The 18,384-nt window shown below is 34.4% G+C and overlaps 1 protein-coding gene across 1 annotated transcript in view; it reads right to left on the bottom strand.

The window, feature by feature from the left end:
• Positions 1-17,554, bottom strand: part of LOC127557738 (ceruloplasmin-like) — a 42,711-nt gene extending 25,157 nt beyond the window's left edge. Inside the window, exons 1-6 of the mRNA XM_051991041.1 lie at positions 17,397-17,554; positions 16,129-16,379; positions 11,371-11,583; positions 10,181-10,354; positions 8,142-8,396; positions 1,137-1,305 (exon numbers count right to left, since the gene is read on the bottom strand). Coding sequence (XP_051847001.1) covers positions 1,137-1,305; positions 8,142-8,396; positions 10,181-10,354; positions 11,371-11,583; positions 16,129-16,379; positions 17,397-17,554 — 1,220 coding nt within the window. The remainder of the gene's footprint in view (positions 1-1,136; positions 1,306-8,141; positions 8,397-10,180; positions 10,355-11,370; positions 11,584-16,128; positions 16,380-17,396) is intronic.
• Between the last annotated feature and the right edge of the window lie 830 nt (positions 17,555-18,384).

The raw sequence follows: 18,384 nt of genomic DNA, 5'->3' as shown, positions 1-18,384 counted from the left end.
TGCATGTCAGAACAAATGAAAATCTACAAGCAAACAAATAAAAGATGGACAGTTATGAATACAATGTCTTCTATTATTACATGTGTTTTCCTGAAATAGAAACTTATTGTTACATATTTTGAATCTGCTCTTATGTTCTGCTATGCACATGGTTTTTTTTTCTGTCTTGCTTTCTTTTTCCATTTTCTTAATTTTTTTCCTTTTTGTATATGTTATAAATAAATACATAAAAAAGTAAAAAAAAATTCTGAATTTTCAGGCCAAAAATGACAAAACAGATTCCTGTTCCATATGACTACCCTTCAGATACATAAATATAAATAAATTTACTGCTTTTTTACTCCAGAACTTCTCTTAGCTCTTGGGGTCTTGTTACCCTGAAACATATCTCTGCCAAGTTGGCCCTATTAGTGAATTCTTTTATTATGGGTGTCCACTTTGGACATGGATCCAGGCCAGCCATATTAATTTCTACCCCACTGTGTTTTCTGGACTTTGCTACCATGTTTCTGTGTGGGTACCTTTTCTCTTTCCCACTGCTTTTTAAAATCTTTTTTTATGTCTTGTCTTCTCCCTTAAAATGTAAACTTCTGGATAGATATAAACAGGGACTATTTTTTTCACTTGTACTGGTATCCTCAGTATTTACCACACTGTCTGGCATATAGTAAAAGCTTAATAAAGTTTTGTTGCTGCCTCTTTTGTTAAATATTCCCATTTCCTTAAATTCAACCTTATATGGCATAGTCTCTGACCCCCTGACCATTCTGATCATCCATGCGTATCCATAATGTGGTTCATTCATGACCTTTCTCAAATATGGCATCCCAACTCAGCAAAATATTACAGACATTAGAAGGACAGAATATAACAGAAAAAAAAAATCATGGATATGACCATTCTTTGGGCTATCTAGGACAGGATTAATTTCTTTTGGACTGTTATGTTAGGCTCATATTGAGTTTATAATCTTCTAAAAGCCCCAGTTTTGACCCACACAAACCACAATTTATTTTTTCTCTGCCAATTTATGTTTAGAAAATGGATATATTTTAGGATTATTAAATGTCATCATTTAATGAACTTCATTCATGTTTGAGATTTTACCCTAAGTTTTTTGAACAACGAGTCCTTACCTCCCAGGAGCTGTTAAACTTTTCCCTGTAAAATAGTTAATACCAGATGGGGCATAATTCCAAAGCACTTCCTCAGCAGCAATGTAGTAGTGTCTAACTTTTTTTCCATTAACATGATCATTTGAGGGCTTTTTGCAATCATTTATCTTGAAATAGGCCTGCATCCCAGCTGGAAAAGAGAAAGTTCTGATGATTCATTTCATTAAAGCAACCTTTTTTCTCATGTCTGCTCCTCTTTGCTTCTGAGAAATTTGGGGGACCAGTGTTTTGGGGGGCTACACGTGGAAATATGTCTAAAACAACTGATGTTAAACTTTTTTTCCTCCCAACTTTTTTGCCTCAGTGATTTTACTACTGAGCATCTGTATCCTCCAAAAAGATCAATGACAGAAACAAAACTTTCATATATAGGAAAATATTCACAGCAACACTTTTTGTGGTAGCAAAGACTTGAAAATTAGATTGATTTCTTTAGTTAATCAACTTGACCCAAGTTGCAATTTTTAGTTAAATAATTAAAAAGAGATTCACGATATTATAATTAGAAAGGAGTTGGATGATATTGTTTGAGGATGTATTCTGATGGAAGTGGATCGCTTCGATAAAGGGAGCTAATTCAGTTTCAATTGATCAAGGATGGACAGAAGCAGCTACACCCAAAGAATGAACACTGGGAAATGAATATAAACTGCTTGCATTTTTGTTTTTCTTCCCGGGTTATTTATACTTTCTGAATCCAATTCTCCCTGTGCAACAAGAAAACCGTTTGGTTCTGCACACATATATTGTATCTAGGATATCCTGTACCTATTTAACATGTAAAGGACTGCTTGCCATCTGGGGGAGGAGGTAAAGGGAGGGAAGGGAAAAATCGGAACAGAAGTGAGTGCAAGGGATAATGCTGTAAAAAATTACCCTGGCATGGGTTCTGTCCATAAAAAGTTATAAGAAAGAAAGAAAGAAAGAAAGAAAGAAAGAAAGAAAGAAAGAAAGAAAGAAAGAAAGAAAGAAAGAAAGAAAGAAAGAAAGAAAGAAAGAAAGAAAGAAAGAAAGAAAGAAAGAAAGAAAGAAAGAAAGAAAGAAAGAAAGAAAGAAAGAAAGAAAGAAAGAAAGAAAGAAAGAAAAGAAAGAAAAGAAAGAAAGAGAGTTGGAGTGGGGGATGAAAGGCCAAAGTTTTAGGATTGATTCTACACCTATTGTTATGACTTTGAGCAGATCCCTTAACATTGTTGAGCTTTAGTTTCCTCATCTACAAAAGACTAAGTCATCTCTGGGGTCCTTTATTGTCTCTTCTGTAAAACATTTTGCATTTTCTTAAATCAGTCTTAATATGGAATATTCTAAAGTTCTGTGATTTTACTGTATATAAAAAGAATTTCTTAAAGTCCTGAAAATATATTGAAGTGAGAGATCATGACATAACTTATTTTTCTCAATCTCCCTATCAAAATCAAAAATAGAAATATCAAAAAGCAAGAAAAGCTATTGAAAATCCTAAAACTAAGAATTAAAAAAAACCCAAAGAAATGAGCAAACATAAGAGTTTCCAAGTGAAAAATAAAAATGTATGCCCTATGTTAGGAACTCCCAACTTTTAAAGTGTGATTTGAGATTCCATTTGAGATTTGAAATATCTCTGTTGGGAGACAGAAATTCCTATGCATGGTCATTAATGGTTACACAATAAAGATAATGAAAAAATAAGATGAGTTAAAAGAAACTGGGGCAAATATGCAGGAGGAAAAAAAAAAGAAACTTTTCCCAAGAGTGGAGTTTTTTAATACCAACCAAAATGCATCAAGTACAAAATGGAATTAAATTTAAAAATTAAACATTAAAATTAAATTAAAGTGGTAATTATAAAATTATCTGCTACCAGATAAGGCACAAAAGATAGAAGGTATTAATTAGAATAGTTCCTAGGATCAATTTGAGTAGTTTAGTACAAAATGGCTACCTTTTATGTGGAGAGGTGTGGACTTCCTGGCAAACTCATCAAATTGATAAAGGAATTCCTTTATAAACTGCTTTTACAAAAATAAAACTAGACCAGTGGGATCGATTTCAACTATAGAGAATTAGAAACAAAGTTATCAAATAAAATATTTTTTTGATAATTACAAGATCAAAAAAGCTTAGAGAAAAGATTTCTCACTCAATACAAATTATTAAGAATGTGTATAGCAACAAATGGAAGAAGATACATATCTCACCCACACTACAATAAATTTAAAAAGAACCAGTAATCTAAGTACAAAACTTCCATTAAAATGTTGAAAAAAAGGAATGCTATTTCTATTGCAAAAATTTATATGCATCCAAAAACAAAAATTATGTAGATAAAAGAAAATCATTTGAATATGAAAACAAAGAGATTCCTCCCCCCACATACATATACAATATATTAAAATAATACATATAGAATAAAAAAATTAAAGAAACAAATGAGGGAGAAAATTTTTCCATAAATGCTTCTGATAAAAATATATTTTAATAGAGTGTGTATATGTGTGTATTCACACATATATGCATATATATACATATGTTTACACAAATGCATATATATGTATTTTATAAGATGGATTCATATTTATAAAAAGAAGAATCATTTTTCAGTAGGTAAGTGATGAAAAGATATGAACAGATGATTCACTAAAGAAGGGCCTAAACAATAACCATCTGCAAAATGTTCAAGCTTTTTAATTAGATAATCTCAAATAAAACAATTCTTCAGATAATACCTTTTACCTATCAAATTATCATGATGGTTAAAATAATAAAATTACTATCTTTAGGACTGCAGAAAAAGAAGCCATTATGTACATTGACAATGAAGATGCAAGTGGGGATAATCTTTTGAAAGGCAAACATTGCGTCATATAATGAGCTACAAAACTATTTTACAATATTCCCTGATGATCCCACTACCAATATCCCATATGGCTGACATTAACAGAGGAAAAAAAGAAATTGCACTATAAGATAACAGCACAGCATCATTTATACTATTTTTTAAAATGGATAAAATCTACATTTCCAGCAATGGCTGAGAGAATGGCTGAAAAAAATTGTGGCAAATTTATGGAATAAAATATTATTGCTTAATAAGAAATGTCAAATAGGAACAATATGAAAATATATTTATAGGAAAGGATAGAGTTAAAAACTTAGATCACTGTCTTGTTGTGGTAGGGAGGATCGCGTAGCTCAGTGAAGCTGTGAGGTAGGCCATGCAGGGTTACTCAAGACAGGTTACAATGGAGAGGTGATATACTGGAGGGAAAAAATGGCAAATTACTCCAGTATCTTTTCTCAAGGATATCTTATGGATAGTATTAAAATGATAAAAGAGATGTGCCATTGAGATCAGATGATGTCCAATATGATACTGGGGAAATGCACAGGACATTTATTTACAAGTAGTTCCAGAAAGCATGAAATAGCTGGGTGAAAGCCAAAATAAAATTCAGTTGTGAATATATCTGGTGACAAAATGAGGCTATAAAGATCAATATTGCATAAGGATTTAGAATGTAGGATCTATAAATCAAGGTAAATTGGATGCAGTCAAACAGGAGATGAAAAGATTGAACATTGACATCTTGGGTGTCAGTGAACATAAATGGATAAAAACAGGTGAATTTAATTCAGTTGATCATTAGATATACCCCTCTGGCCAAAAATCCTTCAGAAGAAATGGAATATCTCACATAGGTCAATAAAAGGATGAGAAAGGCAGTATTGGGGTTTGATCTCAAAAAGGACCAAATGATATTTGTTTGAATCCAAGGCATACCATTCAACATCACAATAATATGAATATTCAATATTTCATATTAAATCAATAATTCATATTATTGTGATGAATATATTCCAACCCCTGAGGCTAAGAGGCCAAAGTTGATTGGTTCTATGAAGATCTACAACATTTCTAGAAGTAACACCAAAGGGAGGGGAATGATGTTATCTTCATCATGAGGGATCAGAATGCTAAAGTAGGAAATCAAAAAACAGGCAAGTTTGACCTTGGAGTACAAAAAGAAGCAGAGAAGAGCCTAGTAGAGTTTTGTCAAGATAATTCACTGGCCATAGCGATCACTCTTTTTTCGACAATTTAAAAGGTTAAACACAGACTTCACCAGAGGGGCAATATCCAAATCAGTTTAATTATATACTTTGCAGCCAAAGGTGGAGATGTTCCATAATCAGTAAAAACAAGACTTGGACCTGACTGTGATCATGAGCTTCTTATTGCAAAATTTGAGCTCAAATTGAAGAAATTAGGGAAAGCCATAACACCACATATATTACTTAAATAACATTTCTTATGAATATGAAGGTAAATCATGGATAGATTTAAGGGATTTGGTAGAGTGCCCGAAGAATGATGGACAGAGATTTGTAACATTGTACATGAGACAGCAACAAAAACATTACAGAGAAAAAGAATGAGAAAGCAAAATGGCTGTTTGATGGGACTTTACAAATAACTGAGGAAAGAAGGAAAGCAAAAGAGAAAGGAGAAAGGGAAAGATATATTCAAATCAATGCAACATTCAGGATAATAACAAGGAAACATTAGACAATTTTCTTAAATGAGCAATACAGAGAAATAGAAGAAAATAATAGAATAGGAAAGATGAGAGATTTCTTCAAGAAAGTCAGAGATATCAAGGGAACATTTTATGGAAATATGGAGATATTATATTATAGCTGCTGCTATAATATTGCCTTCAATATGCCAGAAAATTTGGAAAATTCAACAGTGGCCATTGCATTGAAAAAGAGCAGTTTATGCCCCAATTCTAAAGGACAGTTCCAAAAAACATTCAAACTAGCAAGCAATTGTTCTCATCTAACATGTCTACAAAATTATGCTTAAAGAATCTGCTAGCTAGGTTTCAGCAAAATATGAACTGAGGATTATCAGAAATACAGGTTAGTTTTTAAGAAAGGCAGAAAAACCAGAGACCAAATTGTCAACATTTTCTGGATTGTGGAGAAAGCAAAGGAGTTAGAGGATAAAAAGTTTTCAAAGTGATAGGAGTACCAGACCATCTTATAAGTCTCCTAAGAAACCTGTATGCAAATAAAGAAGCAACTGTTACAACTCAGTGTGATTGGTTCAAAGTTAACTTACATGTAGAGTACATCATGCAAAATGCCATCATGGATAAATCAAAAGTTAAAATTAAGGTTTCTAGGAGAAATATGAACAATCTCAGATGTGCATTTGAAATAACTGATGCCAGAAAGTGAAGAAAAATTAAAAAGCCTCCTGATAAGGGTGAAAAAGGAAAATATAAAAGCTGGCTTGAATTAACATGCATATATACACATATTCACACACACACACATACAAATATCATGACACCAGTCCCATTATTTCTTAACAAATAGAAGGAGAAAAAATGGAAGCAATGTTAGATTGTATATTCTTGGATTGAAAATTCACTATAAATGGCAACTGCAGCCATGAAATTAAAAGATGCTTGCTCCTTGGAAGGAAAGCTATGACAAATCTGGACAACATACTAAAAAGCAAAGACATCATATTGCTGACAAAGGTTCCTACAATCAAAGCTATGTTTTTCCAGTAACAACATATGGCTGGGAGAGTTGGATTCTAAGGAAAGCTGAGCACTACAGAATCATCAATTTCCAATAGTGATACTAGAGAAGACTTTAAAGAGTCCCTTTTACAACAAGGAGATGAAATCAGTCAATGCTTAAAAAAAAATTCAGACTATCTTTAAAAAGTCAAATACTAAATTTTTTTTAATTAAAAAAAGTCAAATATTGAAGTTGAAGCTTAAATACTTCAACCACATAATGAATACACAGAACTCACTGAAAAAAACTCTAATGTTGGAAAAGATTGAAGACAAAAGGAAAAGGGGTTGGCTGAGGATGAGATTGATAGATGGCATCATGGAAGCCTGAAAATGAGCTTGAATAGATTTTGGGAGAGAGTGGAGAATAAAGGGTCTTTGGCATCCATGGGGTCACAAAGAACCAAAAACGACTTAATAACCAAACAACAAATAGAGTTAAGAAAATATAATTGGAACAACAATATGCATACTGACTACATCTATCTACATAGATGTCTTCATACAAAATACTACTACTCTGCAAATAAATATGAAAAACTTTGAAAGCATGTGCATCTAGATCAAGAAATATATGGAAACAAAAACATATGTATCGTGTCTTTTGCATGTTAATCTTAAAGATGCTTTCTATGAGCCTACAGGAACTGATCTCAGACATTTACTAGCTGTGTGATCCGGGACAAATCACTTAATTCCTGTCTAAAATAAAAGGAGAGATGGCAAAACATCCCAGGATTTTTGCCAAGAAAACCCCATGGACAGTTGGCCCATGGGATCATGAAAAGCTGGACATGACTGAACAAAAATTAAAGCAATAATCTAAAAACATTCACTATAAAAAAGAATGACCCAGTGGTAGCTTGTTCTTGGACATTTTCTATCTGAAATTCCTTAAAAAGATGAGCACAATGAGATGATAGGAATCATAAACAACAAAATCTAGAGAAATACCCAGAAGAAAAAAATGACAAAGACACAGAAACAGACAGAGTATTTTTTGAAATCATACAGCTAGATCCCAATTAATACAGATTACAAATCCCAGGAGGTGGTCAATTTTTAAAATTCCTAAGCCATTTTTCCATTAGTTGGAACCAACACTCTTATTTTACATAATTTATAACTTCGAATTGTAAAAATTAGAATACCACTTTACAGAATTCATTATTAGCAATAATTAGAATCTAGCGGTGTGTGTATCTATATGCATACAGATGCAATGTGTTTCTGTATTTATTATATATACATGTGTATATATATACATATCTTCAATAAAAGAAATTTATGGTCCTGTGCACAATTTTTTAAAGCTTTTGTATGAAACATTGAGTGTTTGTTTTAGTTGATAAATGCTATATTTATAATTTTTGATAAGGTAGTAACTTCTTACCATACACATGTTTGTTAATTTGACAGCTAAGCATCCATTCTCCAACAGATTTTGCCACCATGAGGACATCAACCATTGAAGCAGAGAAAAGGCTCAGAGTATCTATTCGGTGACCCAAATAGATCAAAGACTGGCCATGAAGAAAGATGGAGTGTTTATCAATCACATCCCCCATTCCAAAAAAATACCATTTCACTCTGTCCTCCATGCACATGGTGATTCCTGGCATGTTTCCAAACATGAATCCATTCATTGCTAGGGGGGGAAATAAAAATATCCACACATATTATTATAGTAAATATCACCCAGAAGCCATGAAAGAGAGAGAGAGAGAGAGAGAGAGAGAGAGAGAGAGGATGGGTGGGACAGACAGGTGGTGGTATGTGAAGGGAATGGAATTAGGACTACCCAGAGCAACACACTTAACTTTCACCAATGTAACCCAGGATAGACCTAGGGCTCTAGTTTCTGTTGTTCCCAAATTAGGGGTACAAGAAAAAGTAAGGCCCACACACATTGAGGGGGAGAAAACTCAAGAAGATGGAAGAGTCAATAAAGGAAGGGGGAAAATATAAAGAGGATTAAGAAGAGAAAAAATGAGAGTGGGAGAAAAAAAATATGAAGGGATGAGTTGGAGAGAAGAAAGCTAAGAAGGAAAGGAAGAGATAGAAAAGGGGGGGATTGGAAGATTTCTAGGAAAGAGGCAATTAAGAAATTCAAAGGAAAACTCTCCAATAAAATATTTGGGGGAGGCTTAATTTTGATGAAATACTTCAGTCACAATAGAGTATACTGCATTTTCTTTTTGAATTTCCTTTGTAACTTGAAGTCACAGGATTATAGAGTTTGAGCTTGGAAGTGATCTTAGAGCAGGGATGTGCTAGCGAATTTTTAACTATTGACTCTCCAGAGGGGAAAAAAGGAACTACAACATAATTTAATCTTATTAACATTTTTCTACCATTTTCTTAAATCTTTGTTTTTCAGTCATTTCAGTCACATCTGATTCTTTGTGAGCTTATTTGGGGTTTTCTTGGCAAAGATACTGGAGTGTTTTAGGTTTCTTTCACCAGCTCACTGTACAAATGAGGAACTGAGGCAAACAAGGTGAAGTAACTTGTCCAGGATTATATGACTCGTAAGTGTCTGGAGCCACATTTGACTCAGGAAGTCTTCTGGACTCCCGGCCCCAGTACTCCAAGTATTATGACGCCACCTAGGAGTGCTTCTAAGTCCAGACAGTCAATAAAGCAATAAATCAAGTCCCATTTTGTAGCATCTGTTGATTTCTAAAATATAAATGCTCACAATGAAAATTTTATAATTTGTTCAAGAACCAGTACAAGCTGGCTCCAGCACTTTCCTGCTGCAGAGATCAACTAATCTAAATTCTCATTTTATAGAAGAAGAACAGTAGCTCAGGGAAGGCTGAAAAAATTAGTCTTAAGTCACACAAGAGACTGGAGTTTGAATTCCCTGGCTGAGATTTTGCTTGACTTCTTAGATTTTTAAATAGCTTTATAGTCACTAGGGAAAAACACTCCATATAAAGAGGATTTTGTGTTTCTCATTTTATCTGTAACAAAATATGTATTGGATGCTTGTGGCATTAATTAGTGAGTGCTCGTTTTTATGTACCAACTGCTTTGTGTCTTTTTTTGATGGATGTTTTTTAATTCTATGTATAGCCAAAGGGAAATTAGTAATTGACATTACCAAACCAACCAAAAATGAAAATCCTTCCCTCTCTCATGCACTATCTGTGGGATCCTTTCTAATTCACTCAAGTTCTCAGGGACTTGATTTCCTCATCTGAAAAATTATGGAATTAGACTATCTGGTCTTTACAATCTAGCTCTAAATCTATGGTATATGAAAACTTTGCTTCTTTCTAATATAACTCAAGCCTCAAAGCCCATTTGATATGGGCTCTTCACATTGGTGTTGGAGAGAGCAGGAGAAAGAAAGATATAATCTCTTGGGTTCTGGCTTTCAGATTTGAGAAAGTAGATGGGCAATGTCAATGGCCCTTCACTTACAATGCATTCTGTTGCTCTCTATGAATTCTGGATCCGTTTTATTAACCTTGTCAGGTTCATAACAGTAGGTATTGATATTTTCATCAAGGTACCAGCTCTCATTTTCATTTATTTCACTAAACATCACAACAAACGAGCGATCGATACCTTTTTCAACATCCCCATTCAGGGACCCTGTAATAAAAGATAATAAATTATTTCATTTTCTGTTTAGCATTAATATAATGTAGTTCCCTATTTTTTAAATTAAAAATCATTTTTAACTGCAGTTGTGGCAAACTGAAAAGGGTAATAGGAAGCTTGGGAATTACATGTCTTTATTCAAGTATATCCCACTTAAGAAAATCACTCTTTCAAATATTATACTTATAAAAGTCATGTCTATTTCCTCTCTTGATCAACTGCCACTTGGAGCTCTTATTAGTTCCTTTAAAATCTCAAGCTTTGTTATTTCATTCCAAGCATAATCTCTTTGACACCTCTCCTATTAAAAATATGTTTTACATATTTATGTGTGGTTTATGTATATAAATATACATGTGTGTGTATATGGATATATGTGTATTTTAGACATAAAGGAGCATGTATGCAATACAATACACATATTTATACACGTCAATATATGTATATATGTATACATAAATGTGTATGCACACATATATCTACAAATATATATTATGAATAAAACGAACATTTCCATTCTTTTACAACCACTAAAGCTGTTCCTCTTTATCATTGCTATCCCATTTGGATGTCTCAATCCGTGCTTTTACTATAGTTTACACCCTGCCTCATTTGAACTTTATGTTCAGTCCCATAAATTCTGCTCTAATGAACATTCGAGAAACTCTTGCTTCTTTATTTATTTGTCATATCTGCTCTGATGAAAATTCTCCATCATTTGATTTTAAACACCTCTGATTGGGCCACAGAAATCAAGGAATAGAACAAAAGGCACAAAGTCACAGAGATCCAAATATGAACCAATGCTTCCTCACTTTAGGCAAATTACTTCACTTCGTAATTAACAAGAAATTCCCGACTATTCAGAATAGTTCGCCCATTTTTCCTTTTCTCCATTTCAAAAAAAAATCTGTGGTTCTGTATTCAACTCATGCTTCCCTCCTATCTCAATCTATATGTCACTAGACTGTATTTTTATCACTTGAGACTTTAAGAGAATGGTTTACCTTTCTTACAAGTTATCAGGGGTCCCACAAGCCCAGAAGCCACATCCTTCACAGTGTCAAAATGTGAGTGATAAATTCTGGTCACACAATTTTGGTCCCCATCTGCAGGTCCTTGCTCTGGGGTTATGGACCAATAATAAGTATAATTCTGGCCAGGTTTCACTCCATCATCTTTCTTCTGTAATCCCGAGGTGTTGTCAGGATACAGAGCACCTAGGAAAACACCCAAGGAATAGCATTCATTGAAAGTTCACATTTGAAGGAGAATCAAGCTTTCTCTACTGAACCTTGACAGAGACTAATTTAGATTTATTGTGGAAAAATAACTTTTATGGTGTATTTTGCTTTCAAGATTGCTCTGAAGTGCTCTGAGCTGGAAGCCACCTTAGAGTGCATTTAGTTCAGCTTTTTTTATTATTGTAGAAAGGAGAAAAATGAAGTTCAGAGAGGTGATGTCATAGAAGTGGCAAAAGTCACATAATCGATGAACAAGCATTTATGAAGTTCCTACTACATAGAACATGTGGTCAGGTGCTGGAAAAAATTAAGTCTTCACTCTCAAAAAACTTTATTCTCTTAGAGGAAAATCAAAATACAAGCACAAAAATATACCCAAAGTAAATACAAAATACAGTATTTTCCTGTGGGTAGGTATTAGATGGGATGTTAGAGAAAAGGAATGACCTCCTGCAGGAGGTGGTGCTTGAACTGAGGAGACATTCCAAGAAGAGAAGAGGATGTGGTTCAGGATTTTTCCCTGAACTCTCTCCTCCTTCAATTTGGTCTTAGATAAAATGGTAACACTTCTCCTTGCCAAGGCAAACCCCTTTATGTGGATCCGTGGTCCAAATTCTTCTCTACTTCTCCAGCAAATTGCCCCTGCTCTCATTTGGCTCCATACATCTCTCTGTTTCTGTCTGCCTCATCTGTCTCTTTTTTCTCTCTCTTCTCTTCCTCTTCTCTTTCTCTGTCTCTCTCTTTCTCTTGTTTCTTTCTCTCTGTGTGTCCTTCTGTCTCTTTCTCTTCCCTCTGGCTCTATCTCTCCTCTTTCTCTTCTCTCTCTGTCTCTCCTCTTCCTCTTCTCTTTCTCTGTCTCTCTCGTTTTCTTTTTTTCTTTCTTTCTCTCTGTTTTTGTCTCTTTCTCATCCCTCTGGCTCTGTCTCTTCTCTTCCTCTTCTCTCTCTCTGTCTCTCTCTTTCTCTGTTTTTCTGTTTCTTTCTGTGTGTCTTTCTGTCTCTTTCTCCTCCTTCTGGCTCTGTCTCTCCTCCTCTTCCTCTTCTCTCTCTCTCTGTCTCTCTCTTTCTCTGTTTCTCTGTGTATGTGTCTTTCTGTCTCTTTCTCCTCACTCTGTCTCTGTCTCTCTCCTCTTCTTCCTCTTCTCTCTCTCTTTCTCTCTCTCTCTTTCTCTCTCTCTCTCTGTATTTCTCTGTCTCTCTCTTTCTCTCTCTCTCTCTCTCTCTCTTCTCTTCCTCTTCTCTCTCTCTTTCTCTCTCTCTCTCTCTCTCTCTCTTCTCTCTCTCTCTCTCTCTCTTCTCTCTCTCTCTCTGTATTTCTCTGTCTCTCTCTCCTCCCAATTCACTCTCTCTGTCTTTGTCTCTGTCTGTCTCTGTCACACACACACAGACACACACACACACACACACACACACACACACACACACACACACACCTCTGCAGTATAGTTTCCAGCCTCATCATCCAACTGAAATGATCTTCAAAATTACCGACAATATTTTAATTGCCAATTATAATGACCTTTTCTCAGTTCTGTTCCTGTTTGTTCACTCTGTAGCATCTGATACTGTTGACTATCTTTCTTTTCAGCATACTCTTTCTGCTTTAAGTTTTTTGCATCCTGCTTTCTCTTGGTTCTCTTTCTATCAGTCTAACTGCCCCTTCTCAGTTTCCCTGGCTGATTCTTTCTCCATATAGAGAACTATTAACTGTGGGCATCCCCAGAGTCTTTCTCCTGGATGCCCTTCCCCCCCCCATACTATTTCATTTGGTGATCTCATCAGCTTCTATATATTTAATTATCATCTCTATGCAAATGAGGCAACTGGATGGTGGGTAGAGCATTGATCCTGGAGTCAGGAAGATTTAAGTTCAAATCTGCCTTCAGACATTTGATAGCTGTGTGAATCCTATTTGCTCAGTTTTTCCTTTGTAAAGGGAGACATGTTGGTGCAGGAAATGGCAAGCCATTGTAGTATCTTTGGCAAGAAAACCCCATGAAATCATGTAAAGTCAAACAGAACTAAGCAACCAAAAAAAAAAAAAACCAAAAAACCAAAAAACCATGCAAATGATTCTCAGCCTCTTTCCTGAGCTCCAAGCTTGCATCTCCAACTTCCCCTTGGACTCCTCAAACTGGATGCCCCATGGACGATTCACATTCAACATGTCCAAAAAAGAACTCACTGCCATTCCTCCCAAACCTTTCCCATTCAAAACTTCCCTATTACTGTCTAAAGCACTCTAGGTTCTGTTGCCTAGGTACTTCCTTCTCCCTTACTACCCAATCCATTACTAATTCTTGTTTCAACCTTCACATGTCATCTGGGCTCCATCTCCACCCATGCAACAAAGCCCTAGTGCAGGACCTCATCACTTGGTACTGGACTGCTGCCTTAAGCTTCTCCCTGCGCCAATCACCTACTCAAGGTGATTTTTAGTTTGTTATATTTTATATATAAATATAAGCATAAATATATATATATATGTGATATATATTTATGTGTATGGAAATATATAAATATAACTATAAGAAGCTCCCTCTTAGCTCTTACCTCTTACCTCCAGGATAGACACAAACTCCTCTGCTTCTCACTTGGGCACCAGCCTGCCTTTCTAAATTATAACACATTCATTCAGTCTATGTTCCAGCTAGTGGACATTTTTTTCATGCATAACATTCCAATTTACATCTCATTCTACAGATTTTCTCTTATACCTAGAATGTATTCTGGACATACATTCAATCTGTCAATAAAAGTCAGTTGGCCAGCAAGCATTTATTAAGCATTCATCATTTATGAAGTACTCATAGTGATTCAAAGAAAGCAAAACAACAACTACAAACAAAAGTCCTTACTTTCAATGACCTCACTAGACATTAGAAATGTGAAGTTGTAAAAACACAAGCATATACAAGATCTAGAGAGAGCATATGGGACAAAATCTGAACAAAGGGAGGCATTAAGAGGGAAGGGGATTGAGGAAGAGCTTGCAGAAGATGTCATTTGAACTGATTTTTGAAGGAAGTTGGGAAACTAAAGTGCAGAGGCGCGGGGAAAGAGTGTTCTAGGCATTAAGGACAACATGTGCAAAGACATGCTTGTGGGACATGAAGACTCGTGTTTGAAGAACTACAAATAAGCCAGAGTAGTTGCATCTGGGAGTTGTAGGGAAGTGTAAAAAAATATAAGTAGCTGCCTACCCTGTGGTTCTACCTCTACCACTTACTAGTTATGGATAGACCACTTAACTTTTTGGAGAATCCCTTAGTCTAATCTGCAAGGGTTGTTGAAGGGAGTTCCCATGACTGATGTTTTCTAAAATTACATCCCCATAATAAGAGCTGACATTTATATTATTAGCATAATTATGAGTAATAAAAAATAAAGTTGATATCTAAGATTTGCTTGGTTCTTTTTATGTATTCTCATTCAATTCTCACAAAAACGTATGTAGTGGATAGTGCAAATATTAGTATAACCATCTTACAGATGAGAAAACTGAGCTTCAGGGAAGGTCAGCATCCAAGGCCACACAACTTTGGTGTACAAAGTACAGAGTTTAGTCTCCTGACTCTTAGCTCAGAATTCCAATTTTTCATACTACCTCTCATATTATCCTTGTCTTTTAGGGTAGATAAGGAAAACCAATCATAACATCTTACTTCAAAACTCAAAAGTCCTGGATTTCAAGGCAGAGAACTTTGGTTAAAATTCTATTTAAAACTCAAGTACAGCAAATCTATTCACTCTCAAACCCATTTTCTATATTGTTGCTCAAATTACATGCCTCCAGTATACATCTGTTCCAGCCACTTGCTTACTCAAATAGTTTCCATGGCTCCCTATTACTTTCTTTTTTTCTTTTAAACTTCCCTCCCAAAATCCATAAAAATTTATTTGTTTGCTCTGATTTCTGCTTTTTTCATTCTAGTCTAGTCTACCAAGTCTAATCATAAAAGTCTAGAGAAGCAATAAATCAAGAAAATGTTGCTTTCTCCTACATTCATCTATAAACTCTCTTAGGAAATTTTTTTTAAAGAAGAAAAGCTCAATCTATCCATAATAGGGCTAAAATATTTTTGATTGAGATCTTGGAGTATCACTCCTTTCTCTTTTAGGCCATGGTGCCTTTCTACAAGTGAAGAAAATGATGTTTTCCTTGTCAATAATGTCACATTTGTCTTTTCATGTAAGATAAGAAATTGAAAGGAGACTCCATCTAGAGAGTAAGCATCAAAGAAAAGCTTGATTTATCATTATGGATAATCTATAATCACCTTTCCTCAGCATTAAGTTTAGTGCTGTCTATAAATGTCTACTCCATTTATTTTTTTTTGCTAAATCACATCATAGAATTGTAGAATATTTCATTCAATGGCCAAACAAATGCTCTACTTCAATTCTTTTCTTTAAAATAAGATTGGGGTTAGAAAGTGAACTATTTTTACAGCTTTTAATATATTGAAACAGTTGTAGTTTTTTCTAATTATATTCAGTCTTGGAAGGAAATGCATTGTACCTTCATTTTCCTTGGTATAGGTTGCTCCATGGGGATGCATACTGAAGGGTCTCGAGGCAAAATTTTTCATATGAATCACAAATACATCCCCAACTTCTCCTTTCAAAATAGGACCCAAAAATCCCAGCCAGGAGGGTTTTTTCACTTCTTTTTTATAACTTCCATCCGTATACTGAATATACATGGCTTTCTTATAAGTTGATCCTATCCTGCGAGCACTTCTTTGTAGATAAATAAAAGAACGAAGCTCTCTGGAGAAATAAAAAGACATTTCTGTAACATTGTTACTCAAATATTTAGATAAATTGACTACCAATTAATTGGAAAGAAAATATTGGTTGGAATTGGAAATCAGGAGATTTATAGCTTAAATGGGACTTAAATGAGAAAAGGAAGCTTAACTAGCAAAATGCCAAACCTAAAAAGAATAAGATGAAATGAGTTGGGGGGAAAAGAAAAAAATAGGAGATGGGGTCGCAGTTAGTTTATTTTACTATGAGGTATCATGTAATCAATTCATACAGCATTTTAGTTGTAAAACCTTCCCCTAAACTTTCCATGTCATGAAATTGTATAGCACTTTCAGTATTCTTTAGTCGTTTGATTAATTACTATGAATCACAAATTCAAGGTTGGAAGAGATTAAAAATTGCACACTGACAATATTCATCAAAACACAGAATTACAATGTCTGTTTAGAGGGTTTACAACTTAAGCACCTGAGTAGATATAATTGAGATTATACTAAAGCAGGGTTTCTTAACTTTTTCTGTATCATGGACCTTTTTGATGTCTGATGAAGATGATAAACTTCTTCTCAAAATGATATATGGGGTATCCCAGGAAATCATAGTACTTTTTTTAAAAAAAGTTTTTAAAACTTAAAACTTTTAGTTTAAAGGAGAAACTGAGGTCCAGTAAGGGAAAATGATTTGTCCATAGTCACAGAGGTAATCATAAGTTGTCAGAGGAATGATATGAACCCAGATTCTTTTATTCCAGCATCAATGCTCTTTTCATTATACTAAGATTCTTAAAGAAATGGAAGCAGAAATGTTCTTGCATGTTAAATTTGTTATGTATAAGTACAAGTATATATGTATGCACACATTCTATATATATACTTATATATGTCCATTCCTGACAATGAATTTTTTCTTAAAGAGTTAATCCAATCAAAGTCATTATCAGTATATTATCCATAATAATTACCCACCAGCCCATTCTATGGACACTAACATTTTCAAGGAAAGTTAAACACTACTTACTTGTCTTCTGAAATTTTTTTTCCATTGACTATGTTTTTACCAGTGGGAGCATAGTTCCAGGTCCCTTCCTTAATGCCAATATGATAATGTCTTTCTTTTGCCCAGCTTGGAAAATTGGCAAAAATCAGAAAAAAGGTACACAGCAAAAGTCCCATCATTTCCTAGACTGGAGCCGTAAGAAATAAAATTAACGTACTCCTGCTTGTCTTCCTTTTATAAGTCAGAATTTCTTTGCTTTTCTGGGATCCATTTACATACAGTCAAATTGTGTAAGATCACCTCCCCTCTTCATTCACACAGATGCAGGTCTCATTAAAATTTATTTAATACTTATTGGCCAAATGAATGCTGTATAATCCAACTAGAATGTTGCACAATTATCCGCTCAAGATTGCCAATTCACGAACCAACCATTCTGGAGAGCTGTTTGGAACTATGCCCAAAATATGGCACAGTGCTTGGCACATTGTAAATACTTAATTGTATTTTCATCTGTTAAAAATGAAGACAGGAGTTAGAATGCAGAAGGCCTTAAATATCAGGCTAAATTGTTTAGATTTGACTTTACTTTGATCCAGCAATGCCACTGTTAGATCTATATCCCAAAGACATCCTCCAAAAAGAGAAAAAGAGTTATTTGTACAAAAAAAAAAAATTAAGATTAGCTTTTTTGTGGTAACTAAGAATTGGACATCAAAGGAATGTCTGCCAATTAGTCAATGGCTAAACAAGCTGTGGTATATGGTTGAAATGGGATATTATTATGCTAAAAGAAATAAGCAGAATGATTTCAGAAAAACCTGGAAAGACTTACATGAACTGATGCATAATGAAGTGTTGTTGTACACAATAACAGCAATATTGTTCAATGTTCAGTGAAAGTCAATTATTTAACTATTCTCAGCTATTCTCAGCAATACAATGATCCAAGACAATCTCAAAAAATTAATAATGAAGCATACTATCTACCTCTAGAGAAAGAACCTAC

This window comes from Antechinus flavipes, chromosome 3 (assembly GCF_016432865.1).
Source record: "Antechinus flavipes isolate AdamAnt ecotype Samford, QLD, Australia chromosome 3, AdamAnt_v2, whole genome shotgun sequence".
Classification (NCBI taxonomy): domain Eukaryota; kingdom Metazoa; phylum Chordata; class Mammalia; order Dasyuromorphia; family Dasyuridae; genus Antechinus; species Antechinus flavipes.
This window is presented reverse-complemented; position numbering and strand designations above follow the sequence as displayed.